Source organism: Crassostrea angulata, chromosome 7 (assembly GCF_025612915.1).
Source record: "Crassostrea angulata isolate pt1a10 chromosome 7, ASM2561291v2, whole genome shotgun sequence".
NCBI classification, from domain to species: Eukaryota; Metazoa; Mollusca; class Bivalvia; order Ostreida; family Ostreidae; genus Magallana; species Magallana angulata.
The window spans coordinates 20,147,884-20,163,273 of NC_069117.1; the positions used below are offsets into that span (position 1 = coordinate 20,147,884).

General features: G+C 33.0%; 1 protein-coding gene across 4 annotated transcripts; it reads left to right on the forward strand.

Moving 5' to 3' along the window:
• Positions 1 to 7,744: 7,744 nt before the first annotated feature.
• On the forward strand, positions 7,745 to 15,107 carry LOC128192861 (uncharacterized). 4 transcript variants are annotated; one of them, XM_052865867.1, is made up of 6 exons: positions 7,745 to 7,847; positions 9,812 to 10,400; positions 10,984 to 11,178; positions 11,555 to 11,611; positions 11,931 to 11,986; positions 12,029 to 15,107. In XM_052865867.1, exons 2-6 carry the CDS (start codon positions 9,812 to 9,814, stop codon positions 12,515 to 12,517), a joined length of 1,386 nt encoding a protein of 461 aa, XP_052721827.1. In that variant the 5' UTR covers positions 7,745 to 7,847; the 3' UTR covers positions 12,518 to 15,107. The 4 variants fall into 4 exon arrangements, with proteins under 4 accessions (XP_052721827.1, XP_052721828.1, XP_052721825.1 ...); XM_052865868.1 differs by having other exon boundaries at positions 11,555 to 11,605; XM_052865865.1 differs by having other exon boundaries at positions 11,931 to 15,107.
• The last annotated feature ends 283 nt before the right edge of the window (positions 15,108 to 15,390 follow it).

The following is a 15,390-nucleotide window of genomic DNA, read 5'->3' on the forward strand; positions in this document are numbered from 1 at the left end:
CACATATTATTTATAAATATTCTCGTATTTTGTCTGCTTCTCGCAGAAATAAATTAAAGGTCGTTCTTGCTATTATTCGAGCTTTATTAATTATGATTTTCTACAGTCTAATTGAAATTAGACGTTCTGAATCCGCTACCGCTTCTCAAACAAGCGGTAGCGGATTCTGAACGTCTAATTTTAATTAGATTGGATTTTCTACGACATTCTTCTGCGTTCAGAATCTGCTTAAAAGCATTTGAGTTGAGCTTTTTATCAATAATTTTCCATAAGAAGTCAAACATATCCTAGGATAAGCGTCCTGCATGGTTTCATGGATAAAAATTCGTTTAAAACTTAAACTAGCTTAAACAGAATCAATATAGTGTGCCCCTTTCACAGTTCTAATATTTCATATCTATGAGCTATTCATCTGAATCTTAATTGGTGTTAAAACACTATCCTATTTTTCTAAAAATAAAATCAAATGCGAATACCCCGTTATTGAAAAAATGAATCTTTAGTTCCAATCATATAAAGCAGTTTAATGTCAACAAAATTTACGATCTCGATACCATGTAATGAGTGACCGATATTTTTAATAATTGTTTATCATTCTATACTTCCTTTCTTTGAAAACGTTTAACGCTCCTCCCCGATTCCACTGATAAATTTAATAGACCTCATCGATGTCATCAATAGTTAGGTACATATACTGTTACATACCGGTAGAACTGCATTCCGACTTCTTCATAATGAATAAGGGAATTTTTAGTCGATGTACAATAATTCCCAATGAAATTGGCTTTCATTTACGAAATCGAGAAGCGACCGGTCATACATGGCCGCTGAAATGAAAGCAACAACGCAGGTAACTAATCAACCTTAATGGCAGCCCTCGAAAAAAATATACCCGGTATATTAAAGTTTTCGGAAAATACGCAACCGTAGTACAATTACCTTTATTAACATCTACTAAGTAATTTCTTCTCAATATCATAAAACAAATCCAATTGTGAAGAGCTGGTATGAAAAGAAACAAAGAAAAATAAGAATAGAAATAATGATTGATACGTGTTATTTTCATCTAAAATTAAAAATTTAGATTTTTCCCCCACAGTTAAATGTTAGTCATTGATGCCATGGACTTTGAAGACCCAGTGCGTGTCTTGATGCATAACTCGAAGGCGTCGGAAGGAAATTGGGGAAAGAAAAAACATTTTCGCTACTCCTCCAAATCCTAATTTTGAAATTGAAAGAGTTTGTGGGTTGGTTGGGGAATGGTGGGGGGGGGGGGGGGGGGGGGGGGGGGGCAACTGTGGTTGAAATTTAAATGATTGGTTATGATTATGCGGCCTATTTTTGCAAAAAAAAAAAAAGGGGGGGGGAGTCTAATTTTGTCTCCATTACACTATTTCACTGTTGAAAATGTAAACAAATGCTATCTTTGATTATTCATGTAGGGTATGAAGGTTAGAGATTATTGCAGAAAAAAATTACATCTGACCAGATAAGAGAAAAACGATGGAAGTGGATCGGCCATGTCCTGAGAAATGAAACATAAGAAGTACTTAAAGGGTCGCGATTTTAATCAAAATTAATTTTTCCGATTTAAGTGCTTACAATGCTTCATTAAGGCATTTTTAATCGTTAACCAAATCTGGGTGTCAGTCGTCGAGTTATAAGCGAGATGCAGAGCTCACAAATCTTTGATAACTAAACAAGGATCGTGCCATGTTTTTGTTTACATTTTGAATGTTGAAAAGAAAATTCTAGGTTTAGACCTAAAATGAATGTGACAGTCGCTTAAAACTATTTAATAAATGTTCATAAGGAATTGGCAGATAGAAAAAAAAGGTTGAAAAAAAACCCCCAACATTTACCGATGTCATAACCAATGTAAATAAAAACATGACAGACGCCTTGTTTGCATAACTCTGTATCTTGATTATAACTCTTTACGACTAACACTCACATTTTGGTTGATCATTAGAAATTAATTACCAAAGCATTGTAATAAAAGTAGAAAAATAAAATGTGTCCAAAATCGTGACTATATGCTTCCTTTAATATGAACCCCGCCTGGAAGAAGAAATAGACGGTGGCGAAAAGGAGACGTGGCGGAGGTTGTATAAGAGGTGAAAGATCATGGATGGACTTGGTGCATGGTGCAGCAGATATCAGCAGGCAGAAATGGCGGTTCTCTTTAAACGCCATGCGTGCTCCAGGCACGAAAAGGACAAAGTAAGTTAGTATCTAGACAACAAAGGTTGTGGTGTGATTAAACCGATAACCAATTAAAAAAAATATATAAAAATTATGTAATCTTAATTTGAACCCCCTTTATGGTTCCTTTATCACCTCCTACCTTTTCCTCCATCATATTGGGAGCTGTTCACACAGGAGCAATTGCTGAAATCTTAAGACCTTTTTTATTTGTTTTTTTTAATTCAAATACATTATAACTTAGTAAATAACTCAAGTATAGTTATCGCCATACCCAATATTTATCAAAGTAACATTATTAGTTAACAGATTAACATAGCTCTAGCTATCTTTTTGCAGGTTTTGATCATCCCTTAATTTTCTAGTCTAATTAATTTAAGCAATCTTTGAGGTGATATATTTTTTATCAAATGTACTTATTCTTTAATGATCATCATGTTACAATTTCACATTTTCCAAAATAAATAAATAAATAAATAAATAAATAAATAAATAAATCAAAGTACCGAAGAACTGACAGGAGTTGATTTTATCGATGGTCATTTATTTTAGAGGGGCATGGTCACGATTTTGGTCAAATTCTATTTTTATGTTGTTACTATTTACAATGCTTTAGAAATGCATTTCTAATGATCTAATAAAATTTGAGAGTCACTCGTAGAGTTAAAAGAAAGATACAGGGCTCACAATTCTTTGTAATGTAAACAAGCCTCGTGCCCTGTTTTTGTTTACATAGGTTCAATATACAAGTAAAAAATCCTTTTCCAGCCTATTTGTCTATCTTTTTATTTATTTTAAGCATAGATAAACAGTTCTTAACGTTTAATACATTCGTTTTAGGTTTAAAACTGAAAATTTTACTTCAACCTTCAAAATGTAAACAAACGCTTTGTTTACATAACGAAGAATTTCAAGCTCTGTAACTCGCTTATAACTCTACAAATGACACTCAAATTTCGGTTGCCTATTAAAAATGCCTTTCTGAAGCATTGTAAATATTAAAATCGGAAAATAATTTTTGACCAAAATCGTGACCATGCCACTTTAAAATCAATGATATGTTATTTTGCGTGACAAGTACAGGTAGTTTCTAATCTGTATTTGAATTACGCACATTTTTATAATATGAATTTTCGGACTTTTTCGACACAAGAATGTTGATAAAACCCCATATAAATCATGTTAAAAGATAGAATTAATTCAATCAAACTATGTATCAGTGATAGAAATATTTCTGGAAAATATATGGATTCAAGCAATATTGAACTCTCGTCTTGTTCAAACAAACGCTCGGCTGTCGCCGTTAATCTCCGACAAGCAGAGAGTCTCTCTTGCTTGTCTGAGATTAACGGCGACAGCCGAGCGTCGAGTTGAACGAGACTATATTGAACTCTGGCGTAAGAATAATACAACTACAAAAAATATCTAAATTGTTCGTACCATTTAAATCTGACTATTTTCAAGGTATTTATAAATATGTTTCCTTAAAAAAAACCCCAATGCTTTAGCATACATTATTTCGGATTTATCAATTATTCTCAAGAACTAATTCTTGTCAGCGGCGATGATTTGTGCTTTGGTCCAAACACTGTTTCACTTTCGGTTTGTCAGAGTAACTGCATTAGAGAGTTGATTAAAATCAACTCCCAATAACGTATACGAACGACGACGGACAAAAACACAAACTTTTGAACATTTCAATTAAGCTTCCTTTCTGGAACCACCGAACCAATTACAATCAAATTTGCATAAAGCATCTATGGGTAAAGAGGGGTATAAATGGTGAAAATAATGGTCCCTGCCCCCTGGGGTCTGAGGGATGGGGCTATAAACATCAAAATTAATGCAATCTTTACAAAAGCGTCTTCTTTACTCCGCGACATCAAACAGTCAAACTGCTGGCATGATTGTATAAGCATTGAACTCTCTACCAAAATTGTGAAATTCATGGCCCCTGGGTTAGGAGTTCTGGCGCTATGATGGGGTTCTAATGATTATATAGTGCAAATGCATTTAATTCTTTAAAAATCCTCTTCTCTGCTCCTGGGTATTAAGCCTATGATCAAATTTATGGTCAGGAAGAATGCCTCTTCCAGAATTGTGTATTTCATGGCCCCTCTGTTAGGGGTTCAAGTGTTTGGACGAGACTCTAATGATTATATAGAGAAAATGCATTAATTCTTCAAAAATCTTCTTCTCTTCTTCTGGATACATAGCAGATGAACTAAGTAAAAGTATTGATGAAGAATACCTCTTTCAGAATCGTGAATTTCATGGAAGAGTGTCTCTTCCAAAATTATGAATTCCATGGCCCCTGGGTCAGGGGTTCTGGTGTTAGAGCAGGGCATTCATGATTATATAGAGTAGGGTGGTGTAATTTGGACCGATTACCTTTTTTGTACTAAAGATTTGTTCAATTATGTCACTGTATGTTATGCTACAATTTTTAATTTTTTTTTAAGAATTTAGAAAGCTTATTGGATTAAACAATCCTGGAATATTGAAAATGATTTAATTAGCCCTGTAATTATAATGCACATGAATATACATTGCAAAAGCCACATTGCAGTAACTCGGGTGACCGATAAGGCCCATGGGCCTCCTGTCTTCCTCATGTTATTGATCCAGGAAAAGTTCCTCTTGTGATGCCCCAGTCGTTAGTTCTAAGCACATGTATGAGTGTATTTGATTCCACAACTGATGTCAAACTCAACCATCCACTTTTTCTATGTCCAACCATCCATAAGAGACTGTGTTTCATTTTCTTTTAAATTAGTTTCTTTTAAAATATTACTGGCTAGAGTCAAATTCTAACAGAGCTGTTTTTGAATATACGTACGCATATTCAATAAATGTAATAAACACGCTTATCTGTGTACTTCTGATTTTGATACCAACACACATATAGAGTTGTAAATTACCTAGTATGTTGTAAGAACGTGTGTTCTAACCATTCATTTGCATATGAGATTATATAAATTATGTTCTAACTAAGAAATCAACGAGTTTATAGAGATCTGGCTCCAGGATCATTAAGTAGTTTTAGACTTAAATCATAAAATGTTTGTTATAATTTGGCCATTGAATTTTGTAATTAACAACTTTATATCAAGACTTTTTAACAGCATTTAAGTTTTGTCACTGTTTTCAATCAGTGATTTTAAGATTAAGACAATGTTCAAGATACAAGTAAGATTGCTTCATGACCTTTGAGTCAGGACAACATGGATCTGTACATTGATGCTCCATTTTTCTGGTATCGAGCTAGTATGACTCCCAAGAAAGGCTAAAAGGAGTGATCGCTGTACTTGTAAAGCTAGAGAAGTTATCAGGAGCTTTCAAACTTTTTACAAAAGATATGATTTTAATATTTTGTGTTTTATACTGATAACTGATTATATTTTGGCTTTCATACAATAGATGTTGCAAGTTATTTTAGTGGATTATAAAAATCCAGAAGTATACAAAATCCACTTAATTATGATTCACAAAATTCATATGAAATGTATGAGGCTTGTCTATTTCCAAAGAGAGATAACTCTACATTTTGATTGGTGGCTACATAATAATAATAGTTTATTTCCAATTTTGGGCCCAGAGGGCATACAAGATTACAGATATTAGATAGAAATGCCTTAAAGATAGATTCTACATATAAAAATAGTCCATACACATACATGAACTTGTAACAGTTTAGTGATTATTTAGTGATTATCCTATGAAGATTGTCGTTTTCGAACCTTAATTGTTATTTCACATATTAATAATCAATATGAGAGTTAAGTTGAGATATTTTGTATGATACTGATTAATTGTGTTTTGGTTCCTAACAAGATATTTTGCGTCACACTTTCGCAAAGCACAAGCTAGTGAATAATTGCACTGAATCAATCTGCCGCTTTGAAAATAAAGCTCAGTGCATTGTGTTGAGCACTTGTAGTTAATTTCTTACAAATTATAGGATGTTTAGAAAACCATGGGATCAATAAGGATTTGAAATATAGGTAGCCATGTTACGATGACAATGAATTTCGTTTCCCAACTCGTGCATCAAACAGGCACGTAGCATCAGGGGGGGCCAGGGGGGGCCTGGCCCCCCCACTTTTTCTCGCAGCAACAATTTTTTTTAAAATTTACATAGAAAAAAATGAATTATAAAGGAGTTGGCCCCCCCCACTTTTTTGGAAGGTATTAAAAAATTGATACGAAAATTAGGAAATGAGCAGTCAAATTGAAGGTACCCTCCCCCCCCCCCCCCCCCCCCCCCCCACGGATTAGGAATTTGATGATTTGGAGGGAAAAATTTTTTGGTAGGGAAGAATTTTTTTTTGAAAGTATAGTTGAGTCTACCCCCCCCCCCCCCCCCCCCCCCCCCCACGGATTAGGATTTTGAAGATTTTTGGGAAATTTTAATTTCCTTTTTTTTTTTTTTTTTTTTTTTTTTTTTTTGCTTGTCAAGATTTTTTGGATGGGTCTGGCCCCCCCACTTTCAAAAACGATGCTACGTGCCTGTCAAATGCCAATTGCCTCTTTTACCCATAAATAAAATTTTTGTAGCTCAATGCTTTAAAAACAAAATTTGATATATTTTGGAGCTGTTCATCTTTGTGGGATTTATAAAGTAACGCCACTTCAAATATAAATTGTGTAATTTCAATAACTAAATGATTAGTTTTTATAATCAATTTCGGTTATGTTAAAAATAGAATTTTTAGTTTCCCTTTTAAATAAGCGAGGGAAGGTATCAAACTTTGTTAATTGTTAGTAAACAGAATTCCACGGACCTGGTCCGATCATTGTCGGGCGATCACGTCTGCAAAGTGGGCGCAATTGTTTTAAACTTGATTGACAGGCGGCATCGTTTTGAAGAGTACAGGTTAAAAAAAGGGGGGGGGGGGGGTCGTAAAATGTTCGGCTTTTAACTTTTTTTTTTAATATGAGAATCATCGACAGGTCTGTGTATGGGCTAGGGTTCTCAGGTGACTTATCGGACAGAATTAAACAAGACAGTTCAAAAAATGTTTACATTTTTATCCTGAAAATGTACAATTAAAATGTCTGCAACCTTCTTTAATGTTGTACATGTAGATGTGATGTACTTCCTATCAAAATTAACAGAAAAAAAAATAAATCAAGCATATCATTTATTTCCTCTCCCTGAAATTTGTTATCTGACCGTGTAGCGCAAAAGAATATAAAATTTTAACCTTTCCAAAACTTTTTAACTGTATTTTTGAGGAAAATGTAAAAGTTGAAAATGCTAAACCTGAGAAAGTATTTTAATTATAATGTACTTTAATCAATATCTGACATCTCAGTATATTTTATAGGTGACCGTTTGGTCGCGCATTTAATTATTACCGTCATAATCTTTATCATTAGTTTAAACAAAAAAAACCCATAATTTATCATCTACTGCTTTATTAAAATCTATTAAGCTGAAAAAATTAACATGACTAACAACACGTGTTTGACAATTTGACAGTTCATATTTTCGCGGATTTTTTCATGGACGTTTTCATGATTATGGTGTTCCGAACGGACGGATCGCCATTTTGTTTGTTTATACTCTATCTCGAGGGAAAATTAATCGGAATTTGTTTAATTTTGCAAGTTTGTGACGGATTTTTAACTCCAAAAAGGTAAACTTCACAAGATTAGCATTTAAATCATACTATCAATGCATCGTTTTGTCCATCTTTGGTGTTGATTTGCCATAATTCGTGTGTAAAATACCCCCTCCCGGTGAAAATCTTACTATAATTGGCTTAAGAGACACTTGGATCAGAATATATAGGCTTTTAAAAGAGGAGTAGCTACATCAGATATCAAGAATTGAAGTTATCGTATTGGTTATCTCATAAACATGAAATCTGTTGTGAAACGATGTCTTTTTGAACTAATTATATTTAGGTAAAAGATGAGCATCCGAGGAAATTCGAGTGCGTATTCCTATCCTAAACCTTTAAGAACATATTAAGTGATTTTTACTAGCAATCAAAATGATAATTTCGAAGAAAATAAATCATATATCTGTAGCAAGACTTTGAAAATATATACTTTTTTTACTCAAAGCACTGCATCTATTCTATGAGAAAAAATAGTGTGATAGCACCTGAATCATAAAAAACCAATAACTGTTAATAATAAAATACTTATATATCATATAAAATTTTATTACATGTATGACAACGTATTTGATTCGATATTACATTGTAGGTAATGGATATTTTTAAAACTCACTTATATACATGTATCTATTTGTTACTATATTCTCCCAATATCAGCAACATTTCTCTATCATAAATGCCGCTTGCATGAACAAACAAAATATCAGGAAAAACATTTTTACTTCTTTATAGTTTTGTTATATTATACATGATACATGTAGTATATCATTTATTTATATTACTTGGAGAAATTAAGAAAAAGAGTATGTGTAATCTATATATTTATTAATTTTGATTTCTTAAAAAGTATATTAAGTTTGTTTGTATGTATAATGACATTGTATTATCTCATGTCCCTCTAATTGATAATTTGTTGCAAAACCAGACCTTTAAGAATATATACCTTAAGTTGCTTTTCAATCTAATAAATAATGATATGGACAATTCAAATATTGTAAAATATTTTGTTCAGAGACTTATAATTATCTATGATTGTATGTTTCTTTGTTGAGGGAATTTGATGAAATGTTAAATAAACTTCACCTTTAAACACGGATATGGCACGCCAAATTCACACAAATGAGCTAAACATAGTTTCACAGTCGATAAACTAGGTTTATCAGCTGTTAACTATAGTTTACGGATGATTAACAACTCTAAACTATAGTTCACGAATGCAAATTGTATCTTATAAATATAGTTTCACAATCGTGAAACTATATTTATCAACTCTAAACTATAGTTTACGAATGTAAACTATAGTTTACAGATGTGAATCTATATTTATTAGCAAAATCTATTGTTAACGTGTATTTCCAGACAGAAAAACAGAGATTTGCATTCGTAAACTATAGTTTACAGATGTGAAATATAGATTAATGTTGGTAGGATCCGTAAACTATAGTTAACAGCTGATAAACGTAGTTTATCGACTGTGAAACTATGTTTGGCTAATTTATGTGAATTTGGCGTGCTTTAGATTTGTAAAACGTAGTTTACTGATCATAAAACCCTCTTTATCAGATAAACTATGTTTAACATTCGCAAATGATTGTTTTCAGTGTTAACTATAGTTTACAGATGTGAAACATAGATTATCGCGTTAACTATAGTTTACAGATGTGAAATATAGATTAACGTCGGTAACTATAGTTTACGATCCGTAAACTATAGTTAACAGTCGATAAACCTAGTTTATCGACTGTGAAACTATGTTTATAGCTCATTTTTGTGAATTTGGCATGCCATACACGGAAAGTAAACCATTTTATAAAGTAAATTTATGATGTTTATTTTTAAGGTCCATTTACTGATTTTGAACCATTAAAAAAGTTCTGTCTATATTAGACTGAGTATCATTTTTTACTCTACTATCGAGGCTCTAGAACTATTGTAAATTGGACTGTCAAGTTACTCACCTATTTCTCTGCTTACAGATGACTGCTGACCTGAGTCACTTTAGCTCTGTCTTTCCTTCCTTGATGGAGGCCTTTGCCATTGCTTCTTCCCTAACAGTGATTTTCATAGACTGGAATCACAACTTACGAGAGAGGTCACAGCTGAGGTTTCTTCAGAGTTATCTCCCGCAATGGAGAAGTCAAAGCACCAGACAGGGTTCATACACATGCCTGGTCATTTTAGCTCTAGCAATTATATACAACAACTCTATGAAAAACTTTGCCATCAACTTACAAAACTGCCTCTTTGCTGGAGCTTCTTTAGTAGTATTACTCTCGTTTTGGCTTCAGAGTAAAATAAAAATACTAAACACCTCGAACAAATCAGTAGGAGGGTCTCCAGTCATTCTCAGGGACCAGGGGATCAATGCTTCCACCTGCTGTGGGGCCAGGGTACCTCAGTTCCTCCTGTCCCTGCCTGCCTCCTCAGTACCTCAGTCTGAGGTGAACATAGAGGAGGAGATGAAGGAACCCTATGTTTTGGCCCTCAGGTCTCATTTTGATTTGGAGGAGGTATCTAATGAGAAACTGGCTACTGCAATAAGATACCTCAACACACTCAGGGGAGGTAAGTCTTATCTAGTGCAGGTAGTCATACAGCTTATTTGTCAGATTTTTAGACACATAATATGCTATCTTTCAGAATTGAAAAATTACCAATGTTTACAGAATAAATATTGTTTATCTAAAAAAAGAATTGTGTGAAGAGAATACTGTGACTAATTATATGACTTATATCTATTTTATATGTGTGATTCAAAATATGTACAACCTAACCCAGAAGCCATTGTTAAACACTGCAAATACATTCTTAGGTTTATATCATTAACATGGTATGGACATCATGCAATCAAGATTGCTATTCACAAACCAATAAAGAATTTCATTATATATTTTGAAACATATTAATTTTACTATAGACACTTACATGTAAATCCCAAGACTTTCAATGATATAACACATTCTTTGAAATGTAATCTTTAATCATGTCTTGTTAAAACTGTCAACGTGCTTTTAATGAAAACATATAAATTTACAGTGCCAGTACTTATTATTCAGAATCTGTCACATGACACTGAACAGAATATCTGATGTATTCTATTCCATACTTCTACTGCTGTTTTTTCACATTGATATTCTTTGCTTACCAGGGATAGAGGCTCACAGAGAATCTAACAAGCTTATAAATGCAGTGGACCACATCGACAGTATGAGGTCACGGCTCGATGACTCCGGCTTCCCTCAGGAATATTCTTACGAGGAGCTGCACCACATTGTGGTGGAGGAAAATAAATATTCATTTGAAGATTTTGAGAGAGTGGTGGGAAAATGTCTAGAGAGTAGTGGTGAGTGTCATTTACCTGGTTGATCATAGCTGATTAAGATAATTTCTTTTATGTTACATTGTACTACAGATACTTGTACTTTTACTGCAAGTTACACTAGGTATGTGGAATACATTTTGAATTCAGAGCCATTGTAATTCATTTTAAATGTTGGTTGCAAATAAGAGTTATTTCCCTTCATGAAAAATTTATGACACTAAATGCAATCCAAAACGTGTTATTCAACAGTTATTATAAATTGAAAAATGTAACACATAATGTCTATTATACTTCTGTTAGAAGAGGACCTGAAGAAAAACATATTCATTTTCATGGTCATTTATTTTTTTCTCTTGATTTTACTCATGAAGTAATATTAAATGTCTTTGTTTTCTAGGTTTCTTACCTTCTCCTGAGGAGTTTGCTGAAATTCATCATGACATGAAAGGTATAGGTAAATAACAATTTCATTATCTTTATTGTAATATCAATTTATATATCTTTATTGGGGTAAATGTATCTTTTAATCTTTAGTAAATGACTGCTGAATTATCTAAAATACAGTCAAGTTATATTTTATGCCCTTGTATTTGATATTTCAATGATATACCTAGAATGTGAAGTGAGCTTCTACTGGCAGGCTGATATGAATTATTATATACTCTATTAGATACTATTTCTTGGTAACATCAACTTTATCAGTGATTTGAAAAAAATATGCTAGATAAAAAGTTACTGTAATATGACATTTTAATAAACCATTTATTTAATAGTTCAACTGGAGAGAGAAGTGGCTGAGACTCGACAGGAAATTGAGGAGACCAGTCAGGCCCTGGAGAGGACTCAGAGAGAAGTAGCAAAGACTAGTCAGGCCCTGGAGAGGACTCAGCGGGTGGTGGAGGAGACCACACAAGTGGTGGTGGAGTCTGAACAGAAGGTCATGTCACTCAGACAAAGGCTGCAGCAGAAAGAGAGGGCACTCTTACAGAAGGATCAAACCATACAGCAGAACCAGCAAGCCTTACAGCAGAAGGATCAAACCATACAGCAGAAGGATCGAATCATCCACCAGGAGAGACAACTGCTGCACCAGGAGAAACAGAGGGTAAGAGAGCTTGAGCTGAACCCTGAGGGTGTACTCCAGAGACGTCTTCAAGAGCTTGAGGAAGAGATCCGTCGTCTGTCCGCCCAGTCAAAGCGTGCACTCTGCAAGATCTGTCATGAAGAAGAGGTACAGGTGGTCTTCTATCCCTGTAAACATCTCATATCATGTGAGGGCTGTGTGGACAGTCTCCCTGAGAAAACATGCCCCATGTGTAGGAAACCCATTCAGGACACCATTAAAATGTACTTCGCATGAGTTGAGACTCTAAAACACGAAGCCTTTATTGGATTGAGTGTTGGCAGCAAGCACTTGTGCTGGTAGTCTTATGGTCAAGTTTTTTTTTTTTATCCATGTATATATACATATGTTTAGAGTTATGAAAACAAAAATAATTTTAACTTTTTAAGTGCTATAGATGAATTTTAACTCTGTTAACCATTAACTGGTTAAAGATGCAATTCATGATTAACATGTTCTAATCTTAATTTTTGGTATCTTTGATGCTTTATTGTACCTTATTTGGGCCTTTTCCCCTTTGCTATATGGAAAGTGAAGATAGTTTGATTCAGTATGAATATGTCACTATGATGCAGTTTGAATTACTTAGTTTCTACTTATGAATTATATTATTCATCATGAATTTTTGGTTTTTAAGAGTGACAAAACAAAACCAGATTGTTGAAGTCTTAACAATCTAAGTTTGGGCAGCTTGTGCAATAAATGTTTTGACTTAGTGTTATGTCTCCAAAGAATGAACATGATGAAAGTGCTAATATTTAAAAAAGTAAATTTGTATTGAAAAAAGAATTTAAAAATTATTTTTAAAAATTTCTCTACATTCAATTAATTTTTATTGATGTATTTCTACAATATTTTAGTTCAACTTCAAATTGTGTAAATGTATTAAGCGAGTCTGACGATCTTTTAATAAGAGGAGTAGTAATCTATATTTTAATGAACTTTACATGCATGCTAATGCATAGCAAAAACCTTTTAGATATTTGAATTTAGATTTTGTGCATATGAGTTTTAATAATTGTATTATGTCTTGTCTACATGTTACTGTGTAATTTACCTGTCAGTTTATATGCCTGGGTGTGCATGTTGTTATATGTTATGTGTGTTTTTGTAAGGAAATCCAAGCGGCTGTGATAGCAAGGTATTAGAATGTGAAAAGACTGTGTTTTTGGCTGTGTTATGGTTGTGTTATTACATGTAGTTGAATGATGAGAGAAGAGTACATACAAGTTTTTCATTTCATATATTATCAATTTGGCAGCATGTATACAATGGTTTAGTTACTGGTATTTACCGCTAGTCTGATATTGAACTAATTAAGAAATACCGGTAAATGTATTTTGTAAATTGAGAGCAGCATTTCTTTTCAATCAATCACCTAACTTTAATAATTTAAAAATATTTCAGAATGTAATTGGTAGAACCATGTTTTTTGAAAGGGTTTTGAAAAACATTTGGAAATTCAAGGGTGTAATATACTTCATATATACACATATAAAGTTTTATGGTGTAGTAGACATTTTCAAAAACTTTTATGATTTTATGTAATGTAAGGGTAATTTATGGATGGTTGAGTTTGTCTACAGCTGTCTTTTAGTCTTTACATAATGCTGAGGGTCAGAATGCGGAAGACTATTAATATAAAAATTGACCCAAGCTTTAACTTTAGGACAACCAACAACCCTACCCATTTCTGTGTAGTATATTGTTTACTTTTTATGCATGATAAAAGGGATGACAGTTTCGTCATTGTGTGATTCAAGCAGGGTATGGGAGATAATACTAGTTTGTTGAAAAATTGTTCAAAGTGTGGTAGGGAATATGTTATACATGTAAAATGTATTTAAGTATGAGTACAGACTACACTGCCCTAAGATGCAGCATTGATCGAATCAGTTTTACTGAGAGCAAAGACAACATGCTCAGGGATTTGATATCATTTAGAATCATGCAGTTTTATTTATGTGGAATGAAATCCCATTTACCATGAAATGTATTAGAAAGAAATGTATAAATACTGATAATGTATAAAATTTATAATATTTTGGTACTTTATTTTATGGTTACCATACATGACTATTTCTAGGATACCTGAATGGCCAGTCTTGTTTGAATGGCGTAAAGTAATGATAATTGTTGTAAATGTACATATATTTAAGAATAGTGCTGATTTATTTTGTAAACCAAGTTTTATTTTTTTTTCTTGGTCTCAATAAATTAAGATTGAACCTGGGAGTTTGAATTGTAATCATGACAGGGCTCTCAATAAGGGGAGGCAGGAGGTAATGTTTCACTACTTTAATGATCAGATCTGATTGCTGTGAATTTTATGGTTGACAAATTTAACTAATGGAAATATATGTCTATATAATTCTTTAAAAGAGTATAATTTACCTCTTCACTTTAAATTTGTTATTGAAAGCCCTGAATCATGTTTACCTGTAGATGGTAGTTATCAATTTAGTATCTCATTTAATAAGTGCAAACTCTTGTTGTTTTGAAATCAGTGAAAGATATTTTTGCACCTTAACTCTTCATCCAGTTTTTGGATATTGGCAGCGATGAGTGAATTTTATTTGATCAACTATACACTGTACATTGAATGGCTCATTGTATTATTTGTCAGTTTGAATAGCTTTCAAAGATCTGTCATCTCTCTACTTACTCTATTTTTCTGTCATTCATTATATTCATTACTCTTGTTCAAAATATGTCCAGTCTGATTGATGTAAATAAGAATTACCAGGGTAGACAACACTGTGTATGAGTAAGGATTGGATGGACATTATCATTTACAATAAAAACGGTGCATTTACCGGTACATGAATATGTGTTATTTCTCTCTTTATAAATTATTACCTATGTAGAAGGAAATGTTGTAGATAGAGTTCAGTGCAGAGTATTGGTAAAAAAGATGTGTATGCAAGACCTGAAGTTACACATCAGTTTATGAGTACAGGATCTCAGGAATTTCACATTGTATATTAAATATGAATTATTATTTGATACAATATCAGCTGTAAACAATTTCCTGTTGACTCTTAAACCTGTTTCAAGATCAATAACAAGTACCGGTAATTCAATTAAGAGTCACATAGTTACCAGGTAGC